The sequence below is a fragment of the Arthrobotrys flagrans genome, assembly GCF_004000055.1.
Source record: "Arthrobotrys flagrans strain CBS H-5679 chromosome Unknown unitig_1, whole genome shotgun sequence".
Classification (NCBI taxonomy): domain Eukaryota; kingdom Fungi; phylum Ascomycota; class Orbiliomycetes; order Orbiliales; family Orbiliaceae; genus Arthrobotrys; species Arthrobotrys flagrans.
In genome coordinates, this window is record NW_027137556.1 from 4,160,460 (window position 1) to 4,180,359 (window position 19,900).

Here is a 19,900-nt window from a genome sequence, read left to right on the forward strand (position 1 = left end):
ATTTGGCTTCTAGGTGACGAAAATGAATTGTGGACTGGCCGGGCGTTATCCTGCTGCAACTTATGGGGGCTATTTTGGCGAAGGATCGAATTTGAGCGGGGCGTTGCTAGTTTTCGCTCTATGGAGAGTATATATTTATGTCCGTGAGTATATATCTTTGTGGTTTTATCCGTTGATGGCGTACTAAGGGATAATTTACAGCTGATCGAGAAGGTTAAAGAAAGTTATGGTGATCTTGCGGAGGCCGTTTAGAAAGAAGGTGTGCAGCGTATCGGCGGCGACAATACATTGGAGGGGCGTCTAACTGAATTGAGGGTGCGACTGGAACAACTTGAGCAAGTGACGATGCGAGTGGAGCATCTTGAAACATTGAACGAGAAGAGGAACCAATTGATTGTTAAGAGCATTGGAAAATGTACTGCTGGTTATGATTGGGTTAAACAAGCCGATGGTGGCTATAGGTGCACCGGGGGTGGTCATTCGTAGAGTGCCGCGGAGGTTCTTCTTGGGCAAATTATTTCAGAAACTCCTGGGGCCCCCGCGGGGAATTCATGAATAATGACTCCGTATATTTTCCCATCGAGATGTCGATTCCTTTATCTGCGTCTTGATAACTTGTTAGAATGAAAATCTCTTCGGGTTAGCACATGTAATTTATGGCGGCATAGTACCACATCCTGAATGCTCGAGCTGTGAAGCATTCCTGGTGGGTTCTCGACGCTTCATTCACCTCAAGATCGTGGATTTTACACCTTGTTAACGAGGACTTATAACTAAGCCGTCTGACTCGTCGCCTAAGTCTTTCGTTTGGCTGCATGGATACTTATATAGTGATACATGCTAATGATGCTATGCAGCAAATATATGCGCGGCCCTATACTATCATTACCAAGCGGGCGGGGCACTACCTAAACCAGACCACCACATGCAGGGCCGACGAATTCGAAGTACACTAAAACTTAAGTCCATTGGGGCAACAACAAAAATATAATAAATTTATGGCTTGTGAATTTCCCAACTACTTAGCGCTACTGCAAATTGATATATTCATTCCATTACTTCTATCAAAGCACTCTCTGGATATACATTTGGTTTTCGGTTGCCCTGGTACTTAATTGGCGGCCACACTGCTAATCTTGTAACCAATTTTATCTGGAAGCTTGGTACCAAAAGCATCCTATAAGGTATGAGTTACCAGAAACCAGCGCTAATTTTAACTTCTGTTATACAAATAAGTTGTAGTCTTAGCATAAAAACCTATAGGGTATAAATTGCTAAAACCAGGCACTGGCTCCAACCTAACTTATACAAAGAAAATTTGAGGGCGTCAACGTTTGTCATAAAAATATGGCTGCATCATATTAGAACAATTTCCATCAGAGTGCCCGTATCTCCACGTTTTTATTGGTTCCACGTCCAAAAGGGCTTCCACATCGTCTTTCACACACATCTCCACACACACACAACCCTCACACGGGCTGCCTGTCTTTGAAATTTCAGCTTGGCAATGACGGGAGTAATGGGTAGACATGAAGTGCCACGTAGGGCCGATCCATTGGGCGGTAAGAATATGACCCGCTCCGCTGCTGAAACCGTGCAGCCTTGCAATGTGGGGTTGCGGGCAACAAGACCTGCCTGCCTGCCTCTGCCTAAGATAAATTAATCAGCATATGGTCAACAATAAGGACCAGGAACATCATATCATTGAATACGATTATATCATTATATCAAGGCTATAATATAGTAAAATCCAACAGGCTACAACACTTCTATACACTCCCCGAGAAGGCCTTAATGAATAATATAATATAATCATGAGCAACGACCTCAAAGTCTGGATAGAACCAAAACGCCACTCGGTCGAAGGCCATACAGCTCAATGTACTCTCTCCTTCAACGGCTGCATTATCTGGGGTCCCCGCCATTGTCACGACAACACGATCCGACTGCGAGACGCCCTCGCTGCCGCGGATCCACGGTTTCAACTCACGGTTGTTTCGAAGCGCAAGACGATCGAAGGGCACACGTACGCTATTAGTGTTATGGCCGGTGATCGGCTTTATTTGGACCGGATGTCTACTCATGGTCATATGCTCGGGTTGTGTAATGCTATTAATGACTGTTTGGCTGCTGAACGGAAGAGGGGTCCGCGGGTATGTGGATCTTGTTCTAGTATCTATTTGAAACCTTCATTCCTTACAAGTTCTCCTAGGGTGCACCCAACCCAGCACCAGCACCAGCACCGCCACCGCCATCTCAGGCCCCCCGCCCGTCTCCTCTCCAGCATCCACCGACCCCCAACCAGCCTGAACCTCCACAATCCAAAGCACCAACCCGCCCTAACAGCCGCCAGAACTTCGAAATAGCCATAATCTGCGCCCTAAAAGTAGAACACGACGCCGTCGAAGCCTTCCTAGACGAAGAATTCGAAACCAACGACTTCTCCTACGGAAAAGCTCCTGGTGACCATAACGCCTACACCACCGGTCGAATCGGTCAAAAACCTATAGTCCTGGCATACATGCCCAATATGGGAAAAGTCAGTTCGGCCATGGTGGCAACTCAGCTTTATATGAGCTTTACACAGATAAAGGTTGTTTTTCTGGTGGGGGTTTGTGGCGCTGCACCAACGGATTCGAGGGGGAGGGAGACGTTTTTGGGGGATATTATGATTAGTACGGCTGTTATCCAAGTTGACTTCGGGCGACAGTATTCGGATGGTTTCGTTCGGAAGGATACACTGGAGGATACCTTTGGTCGAGCGAATCCAGAGATCCGTTCCTTCCTTCAGAAGTTGGAGGGAAAACGTACGACTAAAAAGCTGGAGGATAAGACTTTTGATTATGTCACGGAGCTTTGTGAGAGGGATGTTGAATATGCTTATCCTGCTGATGCTGGGGATGATGATAATCTGTACTATGCAGATTATCGTCATAAACATCAAAACAGCTACTCGTGTTCGATCTGTGCCAAATGTAGCTCCCCTAATGACCCTGTCTGTGAAGTTGCAAGGGAGTCCTCCTGTACCGACTTAGGCTGCAGTACTACACAGTTGGTCCAGCGCAAGATCAGGGAAGGGACGGCGGCTCGCCACCCTATTTTTCACTTCGGCCGCTTCGCATCAGGGGACAGTGTTATGAAAAGTGGTGTTCATCGTGATAAGATTGTTGTGAAGGAAAAAGTGATTGCGTTTGAAATGGAGGGTGCGGGATCTTGGGATTGTATTGCTACGGTGATTGTTAAGGGTGCTTGTGATTATGCGGATAGCCATAAGAATAAGGCTTGGCAGAGGTATGCGGCTGCGACGGCGGCTGCGGGGATGAAGGCTGTGATGGAGGAGTGGAGGAGTTGTATTTAATTTTATTTGTTTCGTAGCTCTAACTACTATGGATTTCTATCACTATTCCCTAGACGAATAAGCGGATAGGCTGTGTTGGAATTCTTTTGCGGGTTTAGTATTGTGAAATCAATCTTTCGTCCTTGCTGTCTGTTGGAAAAATAAAGTGGCACTACTGTAGCTCTGCATATAACGGCCCAACAAAATGTCACGAGAGTACTCGAGTCGCACAAAATATGCACCTTGTGTTGTCTGGCCCAACACACGAGATCATATGAAACAGAATCAAGGCTAACACAAAACTGATTCGGGTTATATTTGCTTAACAACTTTTTTGTGGCTTCAGCAGAAGATTTGTGGAATATGTTTGTTCAAACAACACGATTTTCCAATCCAGTATTGGCTTCATGGTCTAGTGGTATGATTCTCGCTTTGGGTCGCATTAAACTGCAATCTTGCGAGAGGCCCCGCGTTCGAGTCGCGGTGGAGCCCAATCTTTTTTTTGCCCTAGTTTTTCCTATTCCTGGTTCCTATTCCTGGATCTGATGGCTTTTTCCGGGTCACGGTAGATGCCGATATATCGATATGTCTTGTAGGGTTGTTGGGTTGGGCTAAGATTAGAGGTTGTCGTGGTTTTGTGGCCATGTGGCTGGAGCTGAGTATCTCGACGAATCAATCGGATTTCAATCTCCGTGAATTAAATTATTATTGTATTCCGGAGTTGTATGATTCCAAGAAATTTATGTTTTTCTTTCTGTGTTTTGCAAGAACCCGCAATCATATTTCAGGCTGAGCTCTTGTATGTTCTGTTTCTGTTTGTGGGTGTTCCTGAATACAGATGGCGGTGTGAATCACAAACCCCGGCATGATAATAACATCATGAAGCATCAATTGACCCATGAAAACCTCACAAATTAATCCCCTCAAATAAAAACAAGACTATACCATCCAGAGATCAATTCTAGCCTCAAGAAGAGGCAAAAAGAGAAGCAGACAGGGCTCCACCGCGACTCGAACGCGGGGCCTCTCGCAAGATTGCAGTTTAATGCGACCCAAAGCGAGAATCATACCACTAGACCATGAAGCCTGTGCGGATGGATCTCGGAGCTGGATTGTGGGGTTTTCACGTCGAGGGCAACGTGTTCTTTTAGGTTAGGGAATGCGGTCTGGTTGACAAAGGTTGCATGTGGAATTGGAATGTGGAGTTAAGCTTCCGGGGCTATCGATAAAGAAAGTAGTTCGTTATCACGAGGGGAGACGACACTGTGTTAAATTCTTTTTATCTGAAAACTACTCTCGCTGGATCCTTTATTATCGATTATCGAATTTCCTTTCGCATACAAGGAAGTATACCGTTGGTCTGGACATTTAGCTTCTCGAACTCAACATACTTTCTATCGGCCGCTGACCGAAGCTTCGAAGTGTCGCATGTCAGATCCTTAGCCCTCCTCGAAGTCATCGTCTTAACCCTGCCGTGAGTAGGGTATATAACATCAAGATTGAAATCGACAACTAGTTTTCCATGCATATGCAGCACTCTTCGGAGTGCTGTAATGCCCGCCCGATACTCTTACCGGCCGGTATTGGCTAATTCCGGGCCATACTCTTTCTCCACAAGGTCGTCGAGGTTGTTCAAAAATACAACATTTTCAACACATATTCGCACCCTCCCTCGAAGATGCACCGCTTCGGGACGTTATAGCTTCTCTTCTTCCTCGATTTTGAATAGAGATGCTACTGCCACGGCAGCACAGACAACTGAAACCCGTAATACTTCATCCGATATATCAGAATCTCCAACAGCAAACGTTCCAACCATCCCAACCTTCCAAACCGGCTTCTCCCTTTACGCCAAACGCGCCCCGCGTCCTTTCCCCAAACCCTGGATAAACCCCCCAACCTCCTCCTTCTCCGAACCGCTAAGCATCCACAGCACCTCACTCTCCCGTCGCCCCCTCCACCCTCACCAACACCAATTGTACACCCCGGCATCCTCAACTCCCAACGAAAACGCCGCAGCAGAGGCATCTGCTCGCACTACCCGTTTCCTACGGGGTTATACAAACGGTGATGATGCGTTACTCATTCATGATAAGTACCTTGCTGTTGCAGATGGTGTGGGGAGTTGGAACATGAGGGAGAAGGGGTACCCGGCGTTATGGTCTAGGTTGTTGGTTCATTACTTCTCTATTGGTTGTGAACGGTTTTTCAACCGTGGTAGACGTGGACGAAAGGCTGGTTCTAATGATCCGCCACCTGCCAATGCTTCATCACCACCGAATCAAAATGATCCTGTGGATGTTCGGGTAATTCTTAACGATGCTTTTGAGGCAGTTGTTAAGGCTACAGGAAATTTAACACCACCGAAGACGCCGCCACAGCCGGAGGAGTCGCCGTTTGGATTGGTTACTGGTCCTACATCTAAGACTCAACGGTTCCATGGGACGACCACGTTTACGGGGTGTTTGTTGCATGGTGGGAAGTTGCATGTGGTTAGTATTGGGGATAGTCATTGTTTGGTTTTGAGGCCGTCTTCTACTTCCACTACTTCTGATAAACCAGATGAAAGTAGTGGTGGGACTGAAGGTGAACCCGCAAGCGACCCCGGTTTCCTCTTGAGAACAACAGAACAATGGCACTACTTCGACTGCCCCCGCCAACTAGGAACCGACAGTCCCGACACCCCCCTCGGCAACGCCACCGTCACCACAATCCCCATCCAAACCGGTGACATCGTAATCCTAGCCACCGACGGAATGCTAGACAACCTCTGGGAAGAAGAAGTAATCTCCATAATCCTCCACACGCTCACAAAATCCTCTTCTCCAGATCAACAACACGAACCGTGGGGGATGGAATTAGGTCAGATTATGAAAAAGAAGGGGAAGAAAAGGGTTGAGGAGGGGGTTAATGTAGCATTTAGAGAGTATTTGAAGAAGAATGAGGATTTGTTGCCGGGTGCCGAGGATCCGGTCGAAGGTGGGGAGTTGATGACGGGGATTGCGGCGGAGTTGGTGAAGGCGGCGAAGGTGGTGGCAACGGATCCTTATGCTGAGAGTCCGTGGATGGAGAGGGCAATTGAAGAGGGGAAGGTGGCTGAAGGGGGGAAATTGGATGATATTAGTGTGGTTGTGGGGAGGGTTGTGGGGGTATAGATGGCATAGATTGGATGGGATTCTTGATTTTTTGTTAGCGCTGGATTCTGGATTTGTCAAGTAGATAGAAAGTTGGAACATTCATACGGTGAGAGAGATATCATGTTACATATAGCAATTATATTATGTCCAATATGCACAAAGAAGTGAAGTGAAGGGTGTGTGCTCAAAGAACAAGAGATACAAAACTCGAGGAAAAGGAAACAAGAACGCCGAACAACATGCCAAAAGTGATATCCGACTCGTAAGGAGGAAACAAAAAACAAAATGAGAAGGTCCAACCGCCAAAAGAGTAATGTAATCTAGAATTGAAGATAAGTCTAACCGACTTTGCATTCTTAGTGCTAGTCACTGCACTACCACCCTCTATACAATCCCCACTCCCTCGTGGCTACTTCTGCTTAAAATCGTACAAGACTTTTGGTTTATTTTCTGCCCTTCTTCTTCCTGACGCTGCCACTGGGTGTGCCGGTAGGTGTGGCAATCGGTGTGCTCTTATTACTGCCCTTCGACTCTTTTCGTGTAGTAGGCGAGGTAACTTCAGCTTCAACAAGAACACCATCCTCATCGCTGACATTCCCCGCTTTCTTCTCCACCAAACCCGTCAAAACAGCAGCAGGATTAACCGAAGTACCCTGCCCAACCTCCTCAACGCCCTCACTAGCCAAAAACTCACTTCGAACCTTTTCATTCCTCTTCCCCCACCATTCAGACCATTCCTGGGACTTCACATTCTGTTCCTCAAGTTTCATACGTAATCTCTCGTTAGTCAGCATCTCAGCCGCAGACTGGAAGATGAACTGCGCCCATTGCTGGTTCTGGTTGGAGAGGGCCATGGCGTCTTCGGCGACTTCCTTGATTTCGGCGTCGATGTCCTGCTCGGCTTTTAGGAATTGTGCCCAGGTGTCGTCGCCGACCGAACCCTTTTGGAGAAGAGCTTGGAGAGGGCCCTTGGATTGACGGATTACGATGGCTTTTTGAATGACGTCTGTGGCGCGACGGAGGAGAGCTGCACGGAGGACGGAGTCTGGGATCTTTGGAGGGTTTGGAGTGTCCGGGAGGTGGAGGAGGGTGAGGTAGATATCACGGGAGAGGGATGGAGGGAACCAGGGTTCCATTGAAGCAGCGGCTTCTAGATGATTTGATAAGACCAGTTAGCAGGATATTCCTTATCAATAGAGACTACACAGATATATAAAAGAACATACGAGTCTTTCTCTTCCTATAAAGCGAAGAGAATGTCGCCATCGAACCAACGATGATGACAATGTAAAGGATAGGAGGTACCAAAGACGCCAGGTTAATCATCTTGACGGCTGACTGGCTTATCGACCCTGCGATAATACAAGACCGCTAGTGGGTGAAGCTTTTGGATATTATCGTAAACAGCCAGGAGAAGAGGCTTCTATTGTATTTGTATCCCGTAGTTATGTCGTAGTCTCCAGACTGGTCGGAATAGACGTGAAGTCAGGAAAGGAGGGATGGCGATGAAGGAGATGAAGTGAAGAGGAAGAAAAGACGGAATGGCCTGTTCTGCCCGCAGCCTTTGTTCTGCTCTTGGTCGTTGCGTTTTCCAGAATGGAATTGTGTCCTTTCGCCAAAGCTGCACGGTCACGTGATAGCGCTGACTAAGCCGCAGGATTTCTTTAGGCTTCTCGAACTAACCTCCAAATTCGATATCCAACTCCCATCTACTATTGATATCACGATACTTAATACTAATGCCCACGAGATGTCATCGCGGCGGCATCCAGTCCAGGCGATCGCCTTCGCACAATCGGACTCTCCAAAGTTGTTTATTGCAATCGCCGAAACTGTCTATGCAATATCTGCAACTACTCACGAGACTATCGCAACATGGAAAGCACCACCTGCTCCCGTTCAAGGGAAACCTCAATCGCAAGTTCTAGACGTCACTGGTAAAGCCGGAGAGGATGGAGATGCTACAGAAGCATTACCGGCCAATGAAGAAGCCCTTGCGGCAACCACAGCGCCAAAAACAGAAGAAAATGTAGAATCGACAGACGTTGTAATGGCAGATTCCCCGCCATCCGTCAGTTCAACAGTTGGAAAACGGAAAAGAAGTCCATCTGCTACATCAATTGCTCCACCCGAGACTTCAGACCCAACGGAAACAACTACAGATCCCCAAAAATCAGATAAAAAGACGAGAAACCGAAAGAAGAGCGAAAAACGAAAAGCCAAGAATGCGGCAAAGCCTCCTCCACCGCCTCAACCGAATTATATTGGTCAATTGGTTCCGATTATAAGTGGGAATTTACTTGCTGTTACGACATTGGAGGATAAGACGTTACGACTTCTAAATCTGGAGACTTTGGAAGTCGTAAAGGAATGGGTACTTCAGAAACGACCTTCAGCTATAACCTTAACACCAGCTGCAATACTAGTAGGCGATAAATTCGGCGACGTCTTCTCATACAAAATTCCGACTCCATCGGAAATAGAAGAAAACAGCGAAGGCAAACTCCTCCTAGGCCACGTATCGCTGCTGACGACACTCACAACCGCAACATCACCACCATCATCCCAACAAATTGGTAGTTCAGGTGATGTTAAGAAGTACATCATAACAGCCGACAGGGATGAACATATTCGTATCACAAATTATCCGTTAACACATGTCATCCATGGGTTCTGCCTCGGTCACACTGCGTTCGTTAATCGTCTACTGGCCACGAAGGATAATCTGTTAGTTTCTGGTGGTGGAGACGATTGGTTAGGTCTATGGGACTGGAAGGGGGGAAATCTGCTTCAAAGAGTGGATATTAGGACACCAGTCGATGCTATGTTCAATCGTGAAGAAGCCAAAGCTCTGACGGAAAAGTTGAGGGGGTATAATAAGAAGAGGAAGAGAAGGGAGGAGGGAGCACCTGAGGTGGAGATTACAATTGCGGTTACAGATATTTTGGAGGTAGATGGGAAGGAGGTTATTGTCGTTTTGGAGGGGTAAGTATCGCATCCCAAGAATTTTAATGCCGCTAGCACTAACAAGAGTTATTCAGAGTACCCGCGATACTACGGTATAAATATACCACCGACAACAAGCTGGAATACGCAGGATACGTAAAAGCCGCTGCATCAATAACCTCTCTCGCAGTGCAAGGGTCTAGAATATACTTCGGTGCTGACTCGGAAGAAGGTGCTCTAGTTTCATATGTGGATATCACAGAAGGAGAGGCGACAGCAAAAGATTTCTTTGACGGAAGGTCATTTGAAGGACAGGTAGTTGAAGAAGCGGATGTAAATGCGGTTAATGAGAGGTTGTATACGGCGGAGGCATTTCGGAAGGGGTTTGGTGGGTTTATGGAGGATGATTAGGTCTTCATTACGAAGCCGTGATATGTATGTACGATATATTGAAGAATACGAAAGTTTTATGACAAAAAATCCACAAATTAAACATGAGGATGATTTTGACGGCGCTATGAAATTCACTGTGGCCGGGGTATAAAACGTTATGTTTCTTGGGGCCCTTGGCCTGCAAGCTGTCGGGCTTCTATCCACGTACCACGTAAGCTCAATTACGTTGTCAGCGCACGATTATTTGCGAAATATCAGACTACGACAAAGATGGAAGTTATTTGCTCTATTAAAGATATCATATGCTCTTGTACAGGTTATGAAACTACTACGCCGCTGAGATATGCAAAAAAAAAAAGATGTCAAATGAGGAATAATACACGAACTGAAAAACTCAGCTCCTAGAATACTATGATGAGCGATACAAAATATCAAGCTCTAAAGGCTTGGACTCAGAATACCTACGACTCTAACTTCATGGTCCCACAATTGCTGCAAGTCCACCATTCTTGTCTAATAAACCAACCGCATGAATGGCACTTCCAAGTTGGAAGCCCATGGATCGTGATATCCTTTCTCAGCGCCCCAGAACTGCCACCACCAGTTCTTGAAGGCGTTGGTGCTGCTTGGGGTATAGATCTATCCACTCCCTTGCCCTTTCCCATATCGACACTATGGGACCTTTCTGCCTTACGCTTCTCAAAATCCCGGAGTGCGATTATCTGTGCCCTTGTTTCACTATCCTCGAGCGGCTTTGTGTGCCGCTCGACTCTACATAGAGAACACTGTAGATGACTTTCCTCGTTAACAAAGGTGCAAACCAGGCAGCTCCACCCCGGCGAAACAACCAGAACAGTCGATACCGAATGACCTGGCTTTCCCGGTGCAGACTGGTTTCTGTGAATATTCCTCGGTGGGGAGGAACTAGTGAGGTCTATCACCTCAGGCGACCCTCGTGATGACGATGAAGGTTGTGATTGTTGTTGTTGTTGTTGTTGTTGTTGTTGTTGTTGTTCCCGTTCTATTGCTTTAATTTTTTCTTCCTCTCTATCCGCTTCCTCTAGTAATTCTATCGCTGCAAGCATTATAGCTCGTTCATTCGCGCTCTCCATCTGTGCCACACTTTCAAATCCATGCATCTGTGCTATTTCTCGTTCGATAGCTTCAGCTGTAGAATGTCGAACGCCGGAGCATAATCCTTCTTGTGGACGGGAAGGCGGCTGAGGTTCTCTTACTGGCCCGGAGACTCGTCGTTTATCTTTCTCCCTTTCTTTCTCCCATTGCCGTTTAAGTGCCGCTTCTGCGGCTGTCCCTTGAGGTGTGGCGTAAGGCGATGGACCCTTCGTAGTCGGAGGAGCAGATCCAGCTCCACTCCTCCCCATCCCACCTCCATCCCTCGGTTTCAAGGTCGAAGAACCACCAGGTCTATCCTCTATCAACCACCTAATAGGTCTCAAAGAACCGGTCCCCAATATCCTCCCTCTCCCTTGATCACCTTTCCTCCGTTTCTCAGCTGCTTCCCTCGCCCTCTTCTTCGCTTCATGATTACTAAGCCCCTTCGGAACCCCACCCAACTCCTGTCCCTTCCCCAAAAACCCCTCCCCGGTATACCCCGTATACTTCAACGTCTCCAGCTCCCCCTGCAACGACCTAAACATCTTCCAAAACTTTTCATCATGAGGACCATGCACACAATGCGTAAGTTCATGTAACATAGTCTGTACTACACTCTCATATGGTAAAAATACCCTAGAATCATAGGGCTGTCGTAGTCTTAATTGTATGATCGGAAGGTTTGATGTACCAGGGAAGGAGGTGTTGAGGCCGAGAAGGTTGGTTTCCATTTCTGGGTAGAACTCCGCGAGTTTGGCGATTCGGAAGGAGTGACGTCGCATTATAGGCTTTACAAGGGAGGCTATGCGTTGGAGGGTTGAGAGGGCGAAGGCGGCGTTTGGGTAGTTGGTGAGGTGGAAGAAGGTGCCGATTAGGGTGTCGGGGTCATTGAGGATGTGGGTTGTAACCATTTTGGCGGTGGAGGGGGTAGGAAGCCGAGGTGGTCTTTGACGGTATATAGGGGAATGGTTCGTAGGAAAACGTCTCCTTCGGCGATAGGTTACTAAGCGCCCAAGTAGATGCCGATACGTATATTATCGTGAGGTATTTTATAGTCGATATATCTTCAAAAGTCGCCCAAGTTATCGATGCTAACTAGGATCCAAAGTACTCTCCCGGTAATAAACAAGTTTAAGGGACTCCCGTCGCAACATAATCAAAGAACCGAAAGAGATGAAGAGACAGAGAGGATATATAAGATTATTTAGAGGGGGAAGTACTAGTTTCGAGTTATTGGTGGCAGGCAGGCAGGCGACGAAGACGAGGCTGTCTTACGCGTACAAGGCCGTCGGTCTGTGCTGGTGGGTTGTTTGTCGAGGGGTTTGGCGAATGTGTGGCCCGGGCGGTTTGCGCCAACGCGGAAAATGCAACAGGGTGCCAGCGGAGCCTTTTGATGTTGCTAAATTGATAGAAGCAAATTGAAGAAAATATACATAAGGCGGAGAAGCCCTGATGTACCACTTCGAGAACTTAATTAATCTTTTGGAGTCTTTCGAAGTTAATGATTTGAGATTATTTCATTTAGCACTCGACATGGACATACGTACAAGTCAATCGAAATCAAGAGCCGGCCGCAGCCGTATGTATACTTCTACCTACAATTCATTCATAGGCTCTAGTTAAAGGGACTCGAGGGACTAAACAGTGGAGAAATTTACGAATATATTCCTGATTGCCGATCTAGCACAAATTAGCACCACCGAGAATAATCGAAGCAAAAATCCTGCATTCGAGCTTGGTATCGTAGTTGGCATAGTTTCAACCTTTTGGTATCTCACGATGGGTTTGGAGCTGGTATTGGTTTAAATTGGATCGAGCTGGTCTCGTACCCAGGCAAACTAAAGCGACTGGACCGAGAAACACCTTGTGGATTTTCTTTCTTTCTTTTTAAAGCAATATTCTACGAATTTGTGTATCCGTTTTCGCATTCCGGGAATAAATACTGGTCAATACTGGCCGATGAAATCGGTATCCAGGTTAAAATATCAAGCCTCGTATGCAACGTTTGCCTTCAAACACGCTAACGCGAATTGAATGCTACCTCGAGCTCGAGGCTGAAGAATTAACCCCTTGACGATATCATCGCATCGCTACATACTACATCTCTATGTCCTATCGACCCACGGGCCAGTTATTCTTACATGACATTTTTTCTTTTTAATTCATCTCTCCGTTATCATTATCTTATAAGCACCTTCGCTCAGCCCGCAAATTTCTCAGATATGGAGGGAATAGGGCTAGCCGCGTCGATAGTAGGCCTGATAGCGGCAATTGCCAAATTCATCCCGTGGCTTTTAGACATCTCAAACAAAATCGCAGATGCTCCTGACTCTCTTCGAGCTGTCATGTTTGAAGTCAATGAGACAAGCATCATTCTCAAGGCGATCCAGGGTTATGTCCTCGAAGAGCAGCCGGTGGCCGCAAATCGAAAATGCTTAATCTCACCGGAGAATATTTCAATCACTCTGACAGGCTTTGTGGTTACATATTCGGATCTTGAGAGGCACCTTGATTTCGTGAAGGTTGGCAGTGAAATGCCTTCCTTCGATAGGGGTAAATGGATGCTGAAGGAGAAGGATATATTGGACATTATACGGAGGCTACAAAATCATAAAGCGTCTCTCTCGCTCATGCTTAATATCATCAAGTTAGTGCTCTTTTGGAAAGTTAATCCATGTTTCTTTGTATCAACCGACCATTCTAACCCCCTCTAGCTTTCCGGGCTAACGTTTCTATTTATCAATAGTTCGTCGTACCAGAAAGCAACCCAACTAATGGACAATCTTTGTCAATCGGTTAAGGGAGCCTTACAACAGAATCAAACCCTACTATCCCAACTTGAGCGTTGCAAGTTTATCCAAGAGACTAGTACTTCTGAGAGGTTTCCAGTCCCAGATATTGCTACACTCTCTGTCGATTAAATAGTCGGGGGTGGTGATTCTACAACTACGACAACAAAGTCCAATACGACTAGATTTTCTTCATCATCTTTACCATTTGACGTGAAAGCACTCAGACAACGGCGACGTTCTTTATTTACCTTTGACAAGGATTTACTTACGTCTTGGGTCTATAAGAGATCTGGTTTCCACTTATCGAAATCATCGCTTTGGAGTCGGGAGGATTCCGAACGCTGCGCTGCATTGTCGACGTTATCTCAGCTAACATGGGCTGAAGTATCAAACATCTCAGTATTTAGTTTGCGGATATTCGAAGTTGACATATATAATGGGTACCATTATGTCGTTCCCGATCGCGACCACGGGGCTCCGGGAAGCCTAACTCTACCGCTACTCCAGTTTTAGCACCGTCAGAAATCGAATTCACCCGACGGCGTCACCCAATTCTTCACAAAGTCCCTCACCGCCCACAGAATAAATTTGTGGGACGTGAGGACATCTTAACCAGGATTTCAACTTACTTCAATCCTCGGACGGTTGTTCAAGTTGGGTCTTTAACAATTTTTGGAGAAACTAAAGTCGAGGTTTCCAAGCGGAGGGTATGGGCACAGGCGTATAACAGGACTAAAGGCCGCACATTCGTCCTTTGGGGCGGAATCGGTAGTGGAAAGACGAGAATTGCATTGGAATATGTCTACCAAACAAAGGACGCTCCTTCTTCCCAATTAACACGGGAAAATCAGGCATCCGACTTTCCGGGTATGCAGACTAGTGAAATTGATCCCACATATAGCTATATTGTTTGGATTGATGCCAAAACAGCGACGGGTATTTGTAGGTCATTCTTGGAATTTGGTAAAAGTCTGGAGCTGAAATCGGATTTTCAAAGTGTAGACCACAGAGTCGTCATTAATTATCTTTCAAGATATGGTATGTTAGACTTCAAGCTTGATCAATGCCCCGGCAAAGATATTTAAATGCTAAGGTACCGTGCTAACATTATTGGCCATCGTATAGATTTACCATGCCTCATAATATTTGATGATGTTGACGATGTTGACATGGTACAGCTATATTGCCCTCAAAGCCTGAAAATCTCCATTCTTATTACAACCCGGGACCCTAAATTATTCGTCAATGTCGACTGGGCAGCTGTGCATGATGGAAGTATTCAAGGAAAAATACTCCCGAGGCACTGGAGATCCTTCTCAGAAACATGCTTCCACCAGGAGGTCCCCGATTTAGCTGTAGATTATGCAACCCAGCTACTTGAGAGTGAGCTCAGCTTTAGTGTTTCTGGACTTACTGCCGACACGCACAAAGCTGAGTTTATTGCAGCGATTGGGGACTCTCCGGCTTTGATACATGCTGCCACAGAGGCGATAAACTTGGGTCTCATCAACGCAGAAGATGTTTGTCGGCGTGGTTATGTGGACCTTGAAACGCTCGATAGGGATTACGCCCAAAGAAGACGTGGAAATCCAGAGTCGATAGCCCTTGAATCGCAATATCAGAGAATTTCCATTCAATTGGCGGGTGAAGTAAACAATCTGAGAAGGTTAAGAAGGGATGACAGCTCTCTTTTTGCCTATGACGCGATGCTACACTTACTGGTGTGCTTCAACTCACACCATCTTCGGGACAATGTGATTGTTCGGGTGGTTGGCTATCTACACGGAATAGAAATACGGGGAGTGGAACATCCCCGCCCCCGGTATCGGTCCGCCACCAATATAGAAGGACAAAAGGATAAAACGTTGGCTTTTGAACTAAGGCAGCTACGCCTGTTATTAGGGGCCTTTCCAAGGTCCTCTTCTATAGTTTATCAGTTTAGCGGTACCTTCCGGAGATACTTGGCTGGCAAAATGACCTGGATAGACCGGCAAATCTACCTCGATACGGTATCCAGAGCCTTGCGAGACATTGCAGCTGTAGACCGACCCAAGAACGCTGGTGTCGAGCTTGAGGCAAACCTTTCCATGACTCGAGACCAGTATTCCGTTTGTTTCAAGGAAATAAGCAAGCTCGTAATCAGTTACTTATACGTCCCGAATCAGTCCCAATTTTCTGTTAAATACTTTACACCCCTACAGAAATTCATTAGGTTAGTACGCGTTTGCCTTATGCATAATAGGTTGATGCAAGTGTCAAGCTAGTATGGATAGTGGATGATTCTTCAATGAGTTTGAGTTCAAGCTTTGCGTACTTTAAGCTTTGTGCTAACAAATAGACTTTTCATAGCACCATTATAGTGAATCTAGGAGGGGCCGAGCCAATGGAACAGATAGCGGAATCCTTGAATCAATATATGGGTATTAGGACTATACTCGACGGATCCGGTATCGAATATAAGATATACGGCAAACGGACCACAGCGGCATTTGAACTAGCGGCCCTTCGTACAATTGATGCGGCAGGCGCCTCAAGAAATGGTGATTGGAGTAAGGCGATATCAGGCTATAGGCACGCGGGCGAAGAGTTTTTAATGACCCGCTTTAATGGCGACGGTCTCCTTGAGTACGACATTTATCGAACTCTAACCAAATACTCTAGGATAACCCAGAATCATGACGAATCAGCTATTTGGCCAATGAAGAGAGTGATAATTTTTAATGTAAAGATTGCACGATGCATTTGCGCCCTGGGACAACAAGAAGTTGCAGAATATGAGCTGCAGAGCGAGAATTCTTCGACGTGGTTTGAACGCTGGAAGCCTTTCATACCAGGGAATCCACAGGAATGGCATGGGGCCGAGTCTTGGGACCACTATAATTCATATCGATGGTAAGTTAAACGTCCAGAGATGCAGTAGCGCTATGGCATATATTTGCGCTAACAAATCTTTAAATTCAACTACAGTGGATATGCCCGTATTACTCTAGGATCTATTCAAACTCAGCAAAGAAAATTTGCGGCTGCTGAAGAGTCTCTTAGGTCGGCAATATCTTATTTTGCAGAATGCAATGGAATCGACTACATCATGCATTATAGTACTACTGCCCACGCTCTTTTAGGATGGGTACGTGTAGATCTTGGTAAATACAATGACGCAATGTAAGGTTATCTACACCCCCCGTCAGCATATCACGATAATACGAGCGCAAACTAACAAAACCGTGTTTGTATCATAATAGCCATGATCTAGAAATAGCTCATTCAAACTATTCGTCTCCTCACTGGGTTGACATATCATTCTACTGTGACGGCTACCTTGAGGTTCGCAAACGGCTTTGTCGTCTGGAGTATATGCTGTATCTCTCGTATAATCAACTAGGCAATGAGGAGAAAGGATCTTCTTGGCGGGCTCGTGCGGAGGCCTCAAGACTTAAACTAGTTCCTGATATGCCCGAGAGAATGGCGGAAGGTGGAGTCTACAAAAGCATAACCGATTTTGGAATTTCGAACTTGTTTTCTCAGGAAGAAGTAATAATGGATTGGATGATATTTTAGCACCAATATATGATAACGTTTGCGCGCCTCGGGATCTGTACGTATGTTGATTTCTTACGTGATAGTACCCACGAACTTTTGCTACATTGGCTATTATGATATTAATTAATCAAAGAAATTAAGTTAAACTAGGTTCAAAACTTAAACATACATGCACTCGGTCCCGCAATTGATTTCTCCGTTGTAATATTAGGAAGCTTTGAAGACGGCCTGCATAAGAGCCGTTGGCTAGACTCGAGTGGATGTGAAGGTCTTACGTCCCGTGCAAACGGACTACCAGAGCCTCATGCCACATATGTGTATTGTGTAACGTACCTGAACCACATATTTATTGGAAGCAGTTGTCCAATTGGAGGGTTAGAAAAGAACGGGGTTTTCCATTTCCGGCTACCCTGGTGAGGAGGGATCTGCGGTTGGATTCCGGCAACCGACCCGTTACTTAAATTTAAACTTGGCGACACATATTTTGATTGTAATTCCACATTGCAATGTAAAAAGTTCGAAGTTCTAGAACCTGTAAAAGATATTAATCGAGCGGCAAAATGTCATTTTGATACGGATCTCGGAAAGTTTGAGAATGGAACAGCTAAGAGGATTACATCTTACGACGTTATAATGGGCTGGCTCTGATCTGAGATCTATACGTTGTATACATGTGTTACTTTTATGACGACACGACTGACAAATAATTGTCTTGACAATAATATATAACATGCACTTCACTCGTCAATTAGACGTAACTATGATCTATGACAAATCCTTTTATCGCCATTGGTCGCGACGTGTGCATGTCCATAGAGATGACGTAATGCATATTATTATGCATTATGAAGCTCAAAATCTCTCTGCGGCGGGTACCTCTTTAGTACCTATTAGGCTCTCTAGGATTTGTGCTTGAGTGGCGGCGGCGTTCTAATATGATGTTAACTTGTATGAAAAGCGTTCAACGTTCTACCCGGAAAAGTAACCAGAAAACGATATATAATACATAAACTTGGGTTACGAGGCACATCAGATAGTTTAATTATACGTACCATATTTCTATAAATCAATCAACTATTATTTAAATAAACTCCCCGGGATTCAAAAATGCAGTCTCCAATGTTTCTCAGAACAGCTACTAGATACAGCGGTAGGTTTGTTCAACGACCATTCATTCTCAACCAAGCAAGATTCAACGGAACAACTTTTGCGAGTCGGCCCATGATGTCAGCCCTATCAAATGCGATCATTCGTGACCATTCAGAGTTGAATGAGTACTATGAAAGGATTGTTGGAACGGACGACCTAGATACACAGACTCGGTATGTTTTCAAACCATCTAGCTACTAAGTACAGAGTGAAAGAAGAACAAAGGTCGAGGAACTGATACAGAATCTGAAACCTTCAGATATCAGAATTTGTTTACCTGGGAGCTGGCTCGACATAGTATTGGTGAAGAATTAGTTGTCTATCCCGCATTTGAAAAACACTTGGGGGCTAAGGGCAAGCAAATGGCCGATAAGGATCGGGAAGACCACCAAAAGGTGAGATACGGCTTATCTTCAGGTTGTTCTAATCAAATATTCGGCGCTCTAAATCTGATCCGCCATGCCTATAGGTCAAAAACATGCTCTATAAATTCCAATCAATGAAGGCTGAAGATCCTGAGTTCTTGAAGACCCTCCAGGAATTATTCAAGGATCTGAAAGAACACATCCAAGATGAAGAAAGAAACGACCTCCCAGCTCTAGAGCGGCAATTAGACGAGGATTCATCTGACGCGTACGCGAGAAGCTTCGAAAGGACTAAACTTTTTGTTCCAACTAGATCTCATCCTAGTGCACCAGATAAACCACCATTTGAGACTGTTGCTGGGCTTATGGCTGCACCTCTCGATAAGCTTATGGACCTCTTTCGCAAGTTCCCTAATCAAAAGTAACACTGTTGGGATAATGTAATTCTTCGGTCAAAACGCCTCTCTCTACACGGAGTGTTTCTTCCGCATTATCATTGTTTCCTTTTGTTAAGGTTGCTCTAAAGTATTTTCCCTTTGCTCTGTTAACCACAATCACGGAAATTGTCTTGTAAAATAATCCATGGTATTCGCGGGAACCCATTACGTCATGGAATCACGGAACAAGCCCTTCAGTTTATACAAAACTCGCGACTGCAGTACTGAAATTCTGAAATTCGATTGAAATTAATCCGAAATATTATCCAGAATTGCCATTAGCTTGTGAAAAGCCTCGACCTTTGTGAAACCTTTACAAATACGTCATTGATTACAACAATAGCAGTAAAATTATAAATCTAGTATATAACCTCGGAAATATCCGCCGAAATAGCTGAGGGAGTAATTTCACTGTCACAATACTGATAAAGGTACATTCACTTCGAGCCGTTAAGCTTAGTAGCTATTGATCTATCCGTGACCCGAGTATCAACTCTTCCCCCTAGCTTGTGAACCCATTATTACGCAGCCATAGACGTAATAAAACGCAATAGCCTCGTCACCACCATATACACGTAGAGGCCCAAATCCACACCGTATACAACCAAGAAAATGCGCGCAGGTCTATAAAAGAACCTTCCTCCATTTACTGACTTTACACAGCAGCTGAACGATTCTCTTCAATGGAGTA

The 19,900-nt window shown here is 45.5% G+C and overlaps 7 protein-coding genes across 7 annotated transcripts; 5 read left to right on the forward strand and 2 right to left on the reverse strand.

The window, feature by feature from the left end:
* Positions 1 to 1,814: 1,814 nt before the first annotated feature.
* Positions 1,815 to 3,358, forward strand: DFL_009245 (uncharacterized protein; the record flags this gene model as incomplete). Its single annotated transcript, XM_067639101.1, has 2 exons — positions 1,815 to 2,153; positions 2,213 to 3,358. The coding sequence occupies 2 exons, from the start codon at positions 1,815 to 1,817 to the stop codon at positions 3,356 to 3,358; spliced, it is 1,485 nt and encodes a 494-aa protein (XP_067486923.1).
* Positions 3,359 to 4,890: 1,532 nt separating this feature from the next.
* DFL_009246 (uncharacterized protein) lies at positions 4,891 to 6,492 on the forward strand (the record flags this gene model as incomplete). Its single annotated transcript, XM_067639102.1, has 1 exon — positions 4,891 to 6,492. The coding sequence occupies one exon, from the start codon at positions 4,891 to 4,893 to the stop codon at positions 6,490 to 6,492; it is 1,602 nt and encodes a 533-aa protein (XP_067486924.1).
* A 425-nt stretch (positions 6,493 to 6,917) lies between these two features.
* Positions 6,918 to 7,800, reverse strand: DFL_009247 (uncharacterized protein; the record flags this gene model as incomplete). The annotated part of the gene is made up of 2 exons (XM_067639103.1): positions 6,918 to 7,624; positions 7,701 to 7,800. The coding sequence occupies 2 exons, from the start codon at positions 7,798 to 7,800 to the stop codon at positions 6,918 to 6,920; spliced, it is 807 nt and encodes a 268-aa protein (XP_067486925.1).
* A 424-nt stretch (positions 7,801 to 8,224) lies between these two features.
* On the forward strand, positions 8,225 to 9,831 carry DFL_009248 (uncharacterized protein; the record flags this gene model as incomplete). Its single annotated transcript, XM_067639104.1, has 2 exons — positions 8,225 to 9,459; positions 9,516 to 9,831. 2 exons carry the CDS (start codon positions 8,225 to 8,227, stop codon positions 9,829 to 9,831), a joined length of 1,551 nt encoding a protein of 516 aa, XP_067486926.1.
* Positions 9,832 to 10,274: 443 nt separating this feature from the next.
* Positions 10,275 to 11,837, reverse strand: DFL_009249 (uncharacterized protein; the record flags this gene model as incomplete). Its single annotated transcript, XM_067639105.1, has 1 exon — positions 10,275 to 11,837. The coding sequence occupies one exon, from the start codon at positions 11,835 to 11,837 to the stop codon at positions 10,275 to 10,277; it is 1,563 nt and encodes a 520-aa protein (XP_067486927.1).
* Positions 11,838 to 13,148: 1,311 nt separating this feature from the next.
* On the forward strand, positions 13,149 to 17,276 carry DFL_009250 (uncharacterized protein; the record flags this gene model as incomplete). Its single annotated transcript, XM_067639107.1, has 8 exons — positions 13,149 to 13,573; positions 13,673 to 13,794; positions 14,226 to 14,660; positions 14,721 to 14,756; positions 14,844 to 15,930; positions 16,068 to 16,610; positions 16,686 to 16,880; positions 16,961 to 17,276. The coding sequence occupies 8 exons, from the start codon at positions 13,149 to 13,151 to the stop codon at positions 17,274 to 17,276; spliced, it is 3,159 nt and encodes a 1,052-aa protein (XP_067486928.1).
* Positions 17,277 to 18,365: 1,089 nt separating this feature from the next.
* DFL_009251 (uncharacterized protein) lies at positions 18,366 to 19,197 on the forward strand (the record flags this gene model as incomplete). Its single annotated transcript, XM_067639108.1, has 3 exons — positions 18,366 to 18,580; positions 18,667 to 18,802; positions 18,877 to 19,197. 3 exons carry the CDS (start codon positions 18,366 to 18,368, stop codon positions 19,195 to 19,197), a joined length of 672 nt encoding a protein of 223 aa, XP_067486929.1.
* Between the last annotated feature and the right edge of the window lie 703 nt (positions 19,198 to 19,900).